This window comes from Octopus sinensis, linkage group LG8 (genome assembly GCF_006345805.1).
Source record: "Octopus sinensis linkage group LG8, ASM634580v1, whole genome shotgun sequence".
NCBI lineage: Eukaryota > Metazoa > Mollusca > Cephalopoda > Octopoda > Octopodidae > Octopus > Octopus sinensis.
The window spans coordinates 74758628-74772105 of NC_043004.1; the positions used below are offsets into that span (position 1 = coordinate 74758628).

The window sequence follows — 13478 nt, forward strand, 5'->3', positions numbered from 1 at the left end:
CTAAAGAAGTTCACTTTGCAACTAAAATAGAAATAACAGCTTCCAGAGAGCAGCAAAGGAAAACAAACAGATTATAGGATTAACCATCATAATTGTTGTTGTTGCTGTTGTTGTTGTCATAATAAAATTTATACACGGGAAATGTTGCACAGGTGGTAGAGAATCTCCTTGGGCTGATATTCTTTTATTTGTTTCAGTCATTTGACTGCGGCCATGCTGGAGCACTGCCTTTAGTCGAGCAAATCAATCCCAGGACTTATTCTTTGTAAGCCTATTAATTATTCTATCGGGCTTTTTTGCCAAACTGCTAAGTTACAGGGACGTAAACACACCAGCATTGGTTGTCAAGTTATGTTGTGGGGGACAAACACAGACATATACATACATATATATATATATATATATATATATATATATACACACACACACACACACACATATATACAACAGGCTTCTTCCATCTACCAAATCCACTCACAAGGCTTTGGTTGGTCTGAGGCTATAGAAGACACTTGCATAAGGTGCCACACAATGAGATTGAACCCAGAACCATGTGGTTGGTAAGCAAGCTTCTTACCACACAGCCACTCCTGTGCCTATAATCATCCTTATTTAGCATCCACTGTTCCATGCTTCCATGAGTCAGGCTGAATTTATTGAAGCAAATTTTCCAGTTGGATGCCCTTTCTTTAATCAACCCTAACCCATTTCCCAGTAAAGTAATATTTCCCCATGGCTGAACATATTTTCAAGAAAGACTAGCAATAAACAACCCCACTAGTAAGACAGTGATGCTCATTTACAACCAACAGGCATGATGTCAAGACACAGAAACACACACACACACACAAATACTGTAATAAAAACTGGTGAATGGATTATCTGGTATTACTACAATTGCTTCATTAGGAGTTTTAATGAAACGATTATAGTAACACTATATAATCCATTTGTCTGTTTTTATTATGCTTTTATAGCACACTTAAGGTTCCATTCCTAGTTGGATGCTTTCATATCCAACTGGAATTGCAGAATACCCAACAACAGTGACCTTCCTTCCTCAATGCCTTCCATAATGTATTACTTAACAGGGATTCTGAGCATCCTTCACTTTGATATGCCTTAATTCTTAGTGGGTTTCTTGTAATCAAATCTATATGTATGGGGTGGTGGTGAAAAGTTCCTGGCTTTAAGGGTATCATGAAAGGCCTGGTTGGAGGCGCAACCTTCCGAGTTTTTTTTACAGGGCTTAGAAAAACTGAAGGACTGCTGCCAATAAGTTGTAGATCTGAGAGGGGAACATGTTGAATAAAATCATAATTAACTGTTCTGCCTGTATTTTCTTTTACCCAAAACAGGAAACTTTTCAACACCCACTCACATTATATATATATATATATATATATATATATATATATATATATATATATATATATGAAGGCGCATGGCTCAGTGGTTAGAGCGTCAAGCTTACGATCGTGAGGTTGTGAGCTCGAATCCCGGACCGGGCTGCGTGTTGTGTTCTTGAGCAAGGCACTTTATTTCACGTTGCTCCAGTTCACTCAGCTGTAGAAATGAGTTGCGACGTCACTGGTGCCAAGCTGTATCGACCTTTGTCTTTCCCTTGGATAACACTGGTGGCGTGGAGAGGGGAGGCCGGTATGCATGGGCGACTGCTGGTCTTCCATAAACAACCTTGCCCGGACTTGTGTCTAGGAGGGTAACTTTCTAGGTGCAATCCCATGGTCATTCATGACCGAAGGGGGTCTTTATATATATATATCAACAATTGAGGGTAAAATTAATTAGTTATTAATCAATTTCACCAAGTATTCAGTATGTAAAAGGACCATTTAAGGCGAATTCAAAATATTACATTATATAATTAGGGCTTAGTAAAATAAATTACTTTGCCACATACTGAACTTGCTAGAAATAGCAGCCAAAAAAAGATTTTTTGCCATTTCCACTACTTAAGTAGTGGAAATGGCAAAAAAACTTTTTTTGGCTGCTATTTCTAGCAAGTTCAGTATGTGGCAAAGTAATTTATTTTACTAAGCCCTAATTATATAATATATATATATATATATATATATACATACATAAATACGACAGGCTTCTTTCAGCTTCCGTCTACCAAATCCACAAGGGTTTGATCAGCCCAAAGTTACAGTAGAAAGCACCTGCCCAAGGTGCCACACACTGGGACTGATCCTAAAACTAAATAGTTGGGAATCAAGCTTCTGAACCCCACAGCTATGTCCATTATTTTTTTTTTATTTCATGAAGTCAAACTCTATGAAATTTGAAGTGAGAAAGCAAAGAGACATTCTTCAATACAGCAGAACATTTAGTGAAGAAAGCAAGCATTCTACTGCATCCACCTGTTTCACCAATAACAATCTTTGCAAAAGTTGACTTACATTTCTTTTGGTTTCGTAAATAATGTTGTCTGTGCGTACGATTCATCTTCTTTTTTCTTCAAAGCCTCGATTTTCCACACAATGTCCTGAAATGGAATTTTAAAGACTCTATTTAAATTCTCTATTTAAATTCTCTATTTAAATACATTTCACGCATACAATGTGTTGGTGTGATACTAAATTGGTCAGTACAGCCTGATGGTTTTTGCGGCCATGCTAGAGCACCACCTCAAAGTGACTTCAGTACTAATTTTTCTTTTGTTAAGCCTGGTAATTATTCTTTCGGTCTCTACTGCCAAACCACTCAGTTACAGGGACATAAACATACCAACACCAACTACCAAGTGGTAGTGGAGGACAAACAGACACAAAGACACCACCCCATGGACGAAGTGGTGAGAAAGGATCTAAAGACGTTGGGACTTACAGAGGGGATAACACGGGACCGAGACACATAGCGATTTGTTGTGCTTGAAAAGACATCAAGCTATGTAAAAGTGTGGTTGCCCTTACGTACAGGGTCATCTCATGCAACCCTCTCCAGCTGAGGATCCTTAATACAGGCTCATGGGTGCTGGTGCTACATAAAAGCAGTCCAGTAGAGTCTGTAAAGTGGTTGGCATTAGGAAGGGCATCCAGCCATAGACCCCATGCCAAAACAGATACGGAGCCTGAACAGCAATTCAGCTGGTCAGAACCTGTCAAAACGTCCAACCCATGCCAGCATGGAAAATAGATCTCAAATGATGATATATATATATATATATACATACACACACACACACACAGGTTTCTTTCAGTTTGTGTCTACTGAATCCATTGTCCACTCAAAAGGCTTTTGTCAGCCAAAGGTTATAATAGAAATCACTTGCCCATAGTGCCACACAGTGGGACTGAACCCATAACCATGTGGTTAGGAAGCAGGCTTCTTAGCACACAGCCATGTATGTGCCTATGGTGTGTGGGCTTTATAGGATAGAAGGGTGGTTTGCAAATTAAAATGAGATACAGACTGGCTTTACTTGTAAACTGGGAACATTGCAGGTTGTGCAGAATCTTCTTTGGCTGATCCCATCACCATCATCATTTTAACAGCCATCTTCCTGAGCTTGCATGGGTTGGGCAGATTCAACTGAGGCAGGTTTTTCTATAGCCTGGTGCCCTTCCTGTCACCAACCCTCACCTGTTTCCAAGGAAAGGCAATATTTGCCCATCACCAGACGTGTTTTTGCAAGACATTAGAAATGAAGGAATGACATGACCGCTTGTATAACAGGGAAACTCATTTACAACTCACGCAATGTGAAGACAATGAGACAAACACTCACCCCCTCCCCCTACCAGCATGGAAAATGGACAGTAAAGGATGATGATGATGATGAAGCTACATGTGAATTGCTGGTGATTTTTTTCCTCCATCTTCCTTTTCTCTTAGACTTTCCTCTATCTCCTGTTTCTGAAGAAGAGCTTTGTTCAAAACATAAAAACCCCTTTCTTTCCTTCCCAGAGCATCTTTTAATACTTTGCATGTACCACAGCCCCACGTTGTTGCTTTTTTGTTCATTTTTTTTTAATGAATTATATATATATATATATATACACATACACACATATATATATATATATATACACACACACACATACACATATATATATACATATACATGTATACATGCGATGGGCTTCTTTCAATTTCTGCCTATCAAATCCATTCACAAGACTTTGGTTGGCCCAAGGTTATAATAGAAGATACACGCCCAAGGTGTCACGCAGTGGGACTGAACCTGGAACCAGGTGATTGGGAAGCAAACTTTTTTAACCACACAGCTACGCTTGTGCCTGATATGGAGGATGAAAATATGGTGCAAGGGAAGAAGCCAAAATAACCAAATCTGAATAAAGTACTTACATACATTAAGTTGTAATAGTTGGGCTTTGCCGTATAAAATAACCAGTGAAAAGGGCGTCCATCCATTCCAAACTGAGCACCTGTTGTAAAATGATAAAAAACAATAAAAACATTGTTATTCATTATCATAGGTTTTATGTCTGTTTCTTCTATGCTGGCATGGGTTGGACAAGACTTCTCAAGGCTGAATGTTCTTCCAGGTGCCAACTGTTGGGCCTCACAAAGGCAATGCCGAAAGACCAAGACCTTTGGAGATATACTGTGATTGAAAAGACCTGGCCAGTAAAGTGACATCACAGCCATAGCCTACACCAGTGTCGCATAGCCAGCCCATTTAAAAAGTACCTTTGAATTGTTGGACGACACTCCGTCCTTGAGGAGACCTTGAGTCAAGTAAAATAAAAATAAAAATCGAATGGAAATTGTAGTTGTAGCTGATGCCAGTGCCGCCTGACTGGCTCCCGTGCTGGTGGCATGCAATAAGCACCATACATGCAGGGGTCATTGCCAGTGCAGCCTAACTGGCTCCCTGTGAAAAGCACCATCTGAACGTGCTCAATGCCAGCCAGCCCCCCCCCCCTCCTGGCTGCACCAGGCTCCATTCTGGTCTGGCAAGGTTCCTACAGCTGAATGCCCTTCCTAATGCCAACCACTCCGACGTGAGTGCAGTGGGAGCTTTTTATGTGCCACCAGCACAGGAGCCAGTCAGGCGGGCCTGGCAATGATCACGTTCAGATGGTGCTTATTACATGCCACCAGCACAGGAGCCAGTTGGGGGTACCAGCATCAGTCACGACTGGTTGGTGCCTTTTATGTGCCACTAGCACAGGAGCCAGTCAGGCAGACCTGGCATCAATCACATTCGGATGGTGCTTTTTATGTGCCACTGGCACGAGAGCCAGTCAGGGATACCGGCCCCCAAACTGACTTATGATGAAAGCTGTTCCAGCCATGATCTTCACATCTTTTCTTTGTTAGATGATGATGATGATGATGATGACTGTATCTAGAACTGCATGACTACCATGTCTTCATGTTTACTTCTTAAGATGGTAGGGTGATATTTGAGGGTTCTTTGGCTGGCTCTGACAGATCGAGGAACCATAAAGAAGTACCTTTGTTGGTTCATACCAAAAGTTTCCCTTCAAACTGTAAAAAGTGATTCAGAAAACAACAGTATTTGACCTGATGATGATGACGGTGGTGGTGAACATCATCATCATCACCATTATTTAACATCTGGCATGGGTTGGCTGGTTTGACAGGAACCGGTGAGCCAGAGAACCGTGCCAAGTTCTACTGCTGTCTGTTTTGGCAGGGTTTCTACAGCAGGATGCCCTCCTCACGCCAATCGCTTTACAGATCGTACTGGATGTCTTTTTGGAATAGAACCAACACCAGTGAAGTCACCAAGAAACTCACTAGACAAGAACCCTCGAATGAGGGTTTGTAATATTAAGGGCAGTGGCTTTACACCAGGGGATGAGAGATTAGAGTACGAAGTATAAAGATGGTAAGTAGAAATATTGTAATATCTGAAGACTTACTTTTCTGTGGTGGGAAAATTTCATAAGGATGCTGAAGAATAAAACAAAAAACTAATGAGGAAAGTCAAAATTTTAATTTAAACAAGTTTAAAACATCAAAAGAATACACAAAATGTTTGTTCTTTTCTACTCTAGGCATGAAACCCGAAATTTTGGGAGGAGGGGGTTAGTCGATTAAATCAACCCCAGTACGCAATTGGTACTTAATTTATCGATGACAGGCAAAGTCGACCTCGGCGGAATTTGAACTCAGAACATAAAGACAGACAAAATACTGCTAAACATTTCACCCGGTGTGCTAACGTTTCTGCCAGCTCTCCAACTTACACAAAATGTTTATTGAAGGAAAGCAATTGACTATCATCACTGCTGTTACTACTTCTGTTTGTCTTTCATCATTTTCATCAATATCAGCATCATCACCACAGCCACTGCTTAAGTAGTCATTAAATCTCATAAACAAGGTACAGTAATCCCTCGACTATCGCAGGTGTCACATTCCAAAAAACCCTGCGATAGGTGAAAAATCCACAAAGTAGAAACAGTATTGTAGTGTATATATATTTTTTAAATTTTCATAATCTGTATGTATTTATTTTATTATAAATGCAAAACAACGCCACACAGGAATCAATGTAAGCTTAAATAATAAACTGCAATGTGGCAAGGAATTACTGTATTTCGTTAAAGAAATTTGCTTTGTGGTCATGTGGATCAAGATTCTATTCCACAACACTGCACCTTCAGTACAAAGTTAAACCCAAGTGCTCAGAGTGAAATTTGATACAAAGAAACCACACAGAAGTCTAATCAATTCACCTGTACCTGAGTAATCTAATTCAACACCTATTTTAACACTCACTTCTAGTCAGCAGGTACTTTCGAACAAGGTCCACTCTGTTGCAGGCACTGGTCCCTGATCTCTGATTTTCAGAAAACCCATAACTGATAGTTTTTTCCTCCCTTCCACCTCCTTCAAAACCCTCGAAAGGGGTTATCATGTTGCTATTTCTTCCTATGAAACAAAAAGATGCGGATCAATGATGTAAGTGGAGGGATTATAGGTAACAAGCTCCACTGCTTGCAGTACTAAACTGAAAATATTTTTAAGGGCTGAGAGGCAGACCCTATATCATCCCCTGCAGTCTTCAGTAAGGACCTGATAACCCAATGAATCACAGGACACATGTATGTTAGACACCCATAGCAAACCGACTCACCTTCATCAATGGCCTGGCTTTTTTGGTGTATAAACCTGATGGCAGCAGATATTCAATAGCTTTCTGGGAAAATGATACAATAAAACAAAAGCATTTTAGTAAACTGTTTCAAACCATAAGTCATCATTCATATTACTCATAACAATATTAAATAAGCCCTTCTAGTTTTAGCACAAGGCCAGCAATTTTGAGGGAGGGTGAAGTTGATTGCATCAACCCACCCAGTGCTCAACTGGGGTTCTTCTTTAAATGACTCCAAAAGGATGAAAGACAAAATTAACCTTGGTGGAGTTTGAACTCAGAGCATAAATGGCCAGAAGAAATGCCGTTAAGCATTGTGTTTGGTGCGGTAACAGTTCTGCCAAGTTGCCATCGTAACAAAATTAAAAAATAAGAACAAGTTCTTCTGTGTGTCGTACAAATAGAAAGATAAATAGAGACAACTGCTTTGCTTTTCCTACTTCGAGGTTCCTATCACCAAATGATCAGCATTATAGATCTCATTGATGAGGTCAAAGAATAGGAGGTGTTTCACCAAGGCTGACTCTAAGCAGACATTAACAGAATAAATGAATTAAATCTGGGTTGCAAACTCAGTTTTCCCGAGAATTTAGAATCTACACTACAACCGTTTCCAAGAATATCTGTTATTTAGAAATCTTTTAGCTACAATTTCTGTTGTCAACACATTAAAGTGAACAGAATGATATGAATTTTACTTTAAAAGATCAAAATAGTTTTATCCAAGTGATTTCCAATCAATTTGGCTATTGATCCGGTGTTGTGCACTGGCAAGCTGTTTAGACTTGGAAATACTGAAACAAAATCTGACAAACTGTTGTATATAGAAGAAACATTAAAACTGGAGATTAGATTAATGTGACTAGGATGTGAAAGTGCTGAGCCACTAACCACATGATCCCCAGTTCGATCTTAACTGCAGCCACTGATTTTTATCTCTGTGCAAAACACTTAACAACTCTTGATTGCCTCAGTTTGCTTGTGTGTGTGTGTTTACATATGCAATCATTTGTATGAGAGCGCAGCAAGCAGTGATCTATCAGTCTCTCCTGTCAACAAATTGTCTTGGCAGCTTCGAAATTATATGGAATAAGTGATCCTTCACATGAAAATCAGGTAAGGAATGGTATCAGGAAGGACAGCTGGCTATAGAAATGACTGTGAATGACATTCTTTCAATCCATATAAGCATGGAAAAACAGGCACAAAATGAACAAATAAACCAACCATCTCCAATGCACTATAATCTACAAGATCGTTATATGCAGCCTTACTGTCGGGTTATAAAACTACATCATTGGCGTTTAACGTCCGCTTTCCATGATGGCATGGGTTGGACGGTTTGACTGAGGGCTGGCGAACCAGATGGCTGCACCAGGCTCCAATCTGATCTGGCAAAGTGTCTACAGCTGGATGCCCTTCCTAACACCAACCACACTGAGAGTGTAGTGGGTGCTTTTATGTGCCACCGCATGAGGGCCAGTCAGGTGGTTCTCGCAACGATGATGCTCAAAAGGTGTTTTTTACATGCTACTTGCATGGGAACCAGTCCAGTGGCACTGGCAACAACCACACTGGAATGGTGCTTTTCACGTGCCACCAGCACATGTTCTGGTAAGGCAACGTTGGCAATGATGACACTCGAATGTTGCTTTTTACGTGCCACCAGCATGGGAGCCAATCCGTGGCCCTGGCAATTGATTATCTAAATCTGAATTCCAGAAGACTATTTTTGCAAACTGTCAAAGATAAAAGAGAAAACCCCTTACGTCTATGTCTTCTTGAGTGAAAGTCTCTGCATTTTTACCCATTATGTTGGCCAAATGTCTTTTACCAATTTCATACTGTGCAATTTCTTCTTTCATCTGTGCATCTGTCAAGAAAGAAAATTTGAAGAATATTTGTCATCTTAACATGTGGGGTTAGAATGCCATAGGAAAGGGTCACAAGACAAATTCTTCAAGCCAAGCTAACCAGCAGGAGACCTAGGGGTAGACCAAGAATGAGATGGGTGGAAAATGGTCATGCTTGGGAATCCAGCTGGAAAGTGTACTGGCTGTTGGTTCCAAGAGAAACTCTATAGAGGTGGTGTTTGAGGACTCTAACCCCATAATTCTCCCAGGGACAGTGGATGGAGGAAATGGATGGATGGAATGGTAATTACTTTAAAACAAATCCATAAAATTTACACATTTATGTGGATGAATACGAGAGGGGTGAAATGTAGAATACAAAGGAGAAGACATCGTTGCAATGTGGTGCATATGACGGATGACTGTTGGGGTAAAGGACTGAGTAAGCCAAGAGGATGGAGCCTCCAGAAGCGGAAGACTGAGGGTAGAAGTGGAGAAATCCGGCAGAAACGTTAACACACCAGGTGAAATGCTTAGTGGTATTTCGTTCTGAGTTCAAATTCCGCCAAGGTCGACTTTGCCTTTCATCCTTTCAGGGTCGATAAATAAAGTACCAGTTACGCACTGGGGGTCGATGCAATCGATTTAATCCCTTTGTCTGTCCTTGTTTGTCCCCTGTATGTTTAGCCCCTTGTGGGCAATAAAGAAATAAGAAGTGGAGAAATCTGATAGGGTGGATGTGATGAAGGGAAGTGACAAGAAATTACAATGAGTGACTGAACCAGACAATGCAGCAAGACAAAATGGACGGAAAAGGAAGCAGAGAGAGGGAAAAGGGAGGAAGAGGGGAAGACAGGAAGGGCAGGAGGAATGAGAGGAGGAGGAGGAGGTGGGGGAGAAAGAGGAGGGTGGTAGCAGCAGTGATAATGATCATAATATTGATGATGTAATTTATTCCTCATCCCAATTTCAAAATTTACCAACATGTTTGCTAATTTCTTTGTTCCAATGTCCAGAGACATTAAAATTACAGTAATACCTCGACTATTGCAGGTGTTATGTTCTAAAACCCACATGAAGGGTGAAAATCCATGGAGCAGAAAACAGTAGTGTATTTTTATAATTATTTTATAATTTGTATACATTTATTTTATTATACATATATACAATGGGCTTCTTTCAGTTTCCATCTACCAAATTCACTCGCAAGGCTTTGGCTATAGTAGAAGACACTTGCTAAAGGTACCACGCAGTTGGAATGAACCCGGAACTATGTGGTTGGTAAGCAAGTTACTTACCACACAGCCACTCCTGCGCATCCACTTTCCATGCATGAATGAGTCAGACAGAATTTGTTGGGATCAATTCTCAAAAAATGGAATCCCTTCCTGTTGCCAAACCTCACCGGTTTTGAAATAAAGTAATATTTTCCCCAAGGCCTGACACGTTTTTCAAAGAAGACTGAAAATGAACAACATCACTTGTATGATGGTGATGTTTGTTTATAACCATCACAGGAAATCAAGGCAAGGGTATGGTGCCACACAAAGAAACCACCTGTGCTGGTGCCACGTATAAAGCACTGGTGCAGGTGACATATAAATAGCACCTGGTACACACTGGAAAGTGGTTGGCATTAGGAAGGCATTCAAACATAGAAAACCACATCAAAACAGACCAAGGGCACCTGGTGCATCTCTCTGGCTGGCCAGTCTGGGTCAAACCGTCCAACCCATGCCAGCATGGAAAACAAACAAATGACAGTGATGATGATAATATATATGTGAAATAGGCTTCTTTAAGTTTCCATGTATCAAATCAATTCCCAAGGCTTTGGTCAACCTGGGGTTATGGTAGAAGACACTTGCCCAAGGTGCTACACTAAGATTGAACCTGACACCATACGGTAAGGAAGCAAGTTTCTTTACCACACAGCCATGCTTTCATGAGCCCCAAGATTAATGGAAGTGTAGTTAACTCTGGCAGGATTTGAACTCAAAATAAAATACTTGAGTGTATATTGTCCAAAACTCTACCATCTGTGTCAGCCATCACCACTCCACACACACACACTTTTTTCCCAGCTTAACACAATCAAAAAACTTGTCATGATTCAATTATTGGGTTACTGCATAATTATTGCGGCTTTTTTTCAACAAATTTTATACAACAAAAACAATAACAATATTTAACAAAAACATCTTTAAATGATGGTCTGACCATCTGCCAAGCAAATGGGAAGCAGTAATTGAAGTAGATGGTGAATATGCTCTGGAATAATCATTTAAAGATGTCTCCACTAGATGTTGTTATTATTTTTGTTGAATAAAATTTGTTGGAAAAAGCCACAATAATTATTCCCCAACCCAAATAGTATTTGGTTATAAAGAGAAAGCGAGAGATACCATGTGCTTTTGCTCGTTCGATATAGGCAAGCATGGCTTGGCTAATCTTCTCTGCTTTTTTTATTGGTCTCCTCTGTCTATGCTCTGAAAGCTTTATCAAAGATGAAGTCACTTCAGGAGATATAAACCGCAACTGAAAATATAAAAAATAAAAGAAGAAAACAAAAAAGAAATAAGAATTAGAAGTTACACTAGCTTACATCTCATTAACCATCAACATAATTAGTATGTGTTATGGTAATAATTTACTAATTATAATTATTATGTAATTATCATTTCATATACCCATTACACTCTTGGAATGGTTGGCATTAGAGAGGACAACCAGCCATAGAAACCATGCCAAATCAGACTGAAGTCTTGTGCAGCCTTTCAGCTTACCAGCCCTGGTCAAACTGTCCAACCCATGCCAGCATGGACAATGGATGTAAAAAGATGATGATGATGATGATGATGACAATGGAACAAATTTGTAGAAGAGAGAGATGTAATAAATTATATTAACCCTTAGAGATGATGGATACATTTTATCGACCCCAGGAGGTTGACCATGCGGGGATTTTAACCTAGAATTTGGAAAGATGAAATTAACTACACTAAGAAATTTACCCTGATGCACAACTGCTTTTGGTAATCATCATCATCGTTTAACATCCATTTTCGATGCTGGCATGGGTTGGACGGTTTGACTGGAGACTGGCGAGCCAGGAGGCCACACCAGGCTTCAATCTGATCTGGCAATGTTCCTACAGCTGGATGATAAGGGTACACCAGGTACATGCCTCACAACCATATGTGTGCAATATGGTGACCTCATATCAAGATGAAAAGTACATGACCTTGCAGGTGGGGCCCAGTTAGAATTTTGTTCAAGCTGAGTAGCCCATCCTGCTCAAAAGGTTCCTGAATAAAGATTGGTTAAGGATGATGCACCCATGTTTCCAAAAGTGAATTATTCAAAACTCCAAAGAATTCCTCTCAACACATGGCTTTGATGCTCCCCCACTATTCCTGCTCCTGCCTGACTGTCTCCCCATGTCAGTGACACATAGACAGCACCATCCGAATGTGGTCAATGTCAGCCCCCCCTACCCCAACTGGCTTCCGTGCAGGTGGCACATAAAAAGCACCCACTACACTCTCACAGTGGTTGGCTTTAGGAAGGGTATCCAGCTGTAGAAACATTGCCAGATCAGACTGGCACCTGGTGCAGCGTCAGTCCCCAATCAAACCGTCCAACCCATGCCAGCATGGAAAACAGACATTAAACGATGATGATGATGATGATCAGAGATGCACATATTGTCAGCCAGTAAGAGACATGGTCAACTGGTTAAGGTCCAACAACCGACAAGCAAATCTGTGGTATGAGCAGAATATTGTTGTAGCCCATCTTTTATACCAAGATATAAACAATGTATATGACAACACTTCTGATCACTCAAGATCAGAAACCATGAGAGCCACTGCCTGCTGCTTCATCAGGGCATTTATAATTATTATTATTATTATTATATTATATAGAATTGCGAGGGTTCGAGAGAATGTCTATTAATAACCAAACGATCCGTCAGCAATGCATGTTCAATACTTTCATCATTTGATCTAACCGTCCCTCTAATCAGCGATTCTGTATTCACCTCGACAGGGATAATCCACGCAAAACTGATTGGCTTCAGTGATGTTTCAATGATCCATCAGAGAAGACATGGGCAATGTTTTTAAAGAAGCGGGTCGCACAACTAAGAAAAATTCAAGGTGATATTTTGTTAACTGTGCCAATCAGAAAATCTCGCGGGCCGAAAGGTTAACCATTAGCGTTTAAAGGAAACTGAATTCGGTCAAACTAAAGCGTTTGACCCGGTCATAAAAAAAAAAAAAAAAAGTGTAATAGGTGAAAAACAACTTGCTCTAAACGAATATGACAAAAAAAGATGCGCGCTCGCGAAAGAGGGTGGAGGAGAGGACTCGGAAAATTCACATTGCGAATTTCTGAAAGCGTCTGACTCGGGCACAAAAATAAACAAAAAAAATAGTGTAAATAGTGGCTAAACCACAACATGGAAAGATCAATGTAGTCCATAGCCAAAAACCTCTCTT

At 40.3% G+C, this 13478-nt stretch overlaps 2 protein-coding genes across 2 annotated transcripts in view; one reads left to right on the forward strand and one right to left on the reverse strand.

Moving 5' to 3' along the window:
* LOC118764585 (galaxin-like) overlaps positions 1 to 13478 on the forward strand; it is a 97779-nt gene that overhangs the window by 39334 nt on the left and 44967 nt on the right. The gene's annotated exons all lie outside the window — the stretch shown is intronic.
* The window catches only part of LOC115215225 (28S ribosomal protein S9, mitochondrial-like), a 32355-nt gene that overhangs the window by 17738 nt on the left and 1139 nt on the right, over positions 1 to 13478 (reverse strand). Inside the window, exons 2-7 of the mRNA XM_029784447.2 lie at positions 11379 to 11511; positions 8890 to 8993; positions 7100 to 7162; positions 5880 to 5910; positions 4333 to 4412; positions 2424 to 2509 (exon numbers count right to left, since the gene is read on the reverse strand). Coding sequence (XP_029640307.1) covers positions 2424 to 2509; positions 4333 to 4412; positions 5880 to 5910; positions 7100 to 7162; positions 8890 to 8993; positions 11379 to 11511 — 497 coding nt within the window. The remainder of the gene's footprint in view (positions 1 to 2423; positions 2510 to 4332; positions 4413 to 5879; positions 5911 to 7099; positions 7163 to 8889; positions 8994 to 11378; positions 11512 to 13478) is intronic.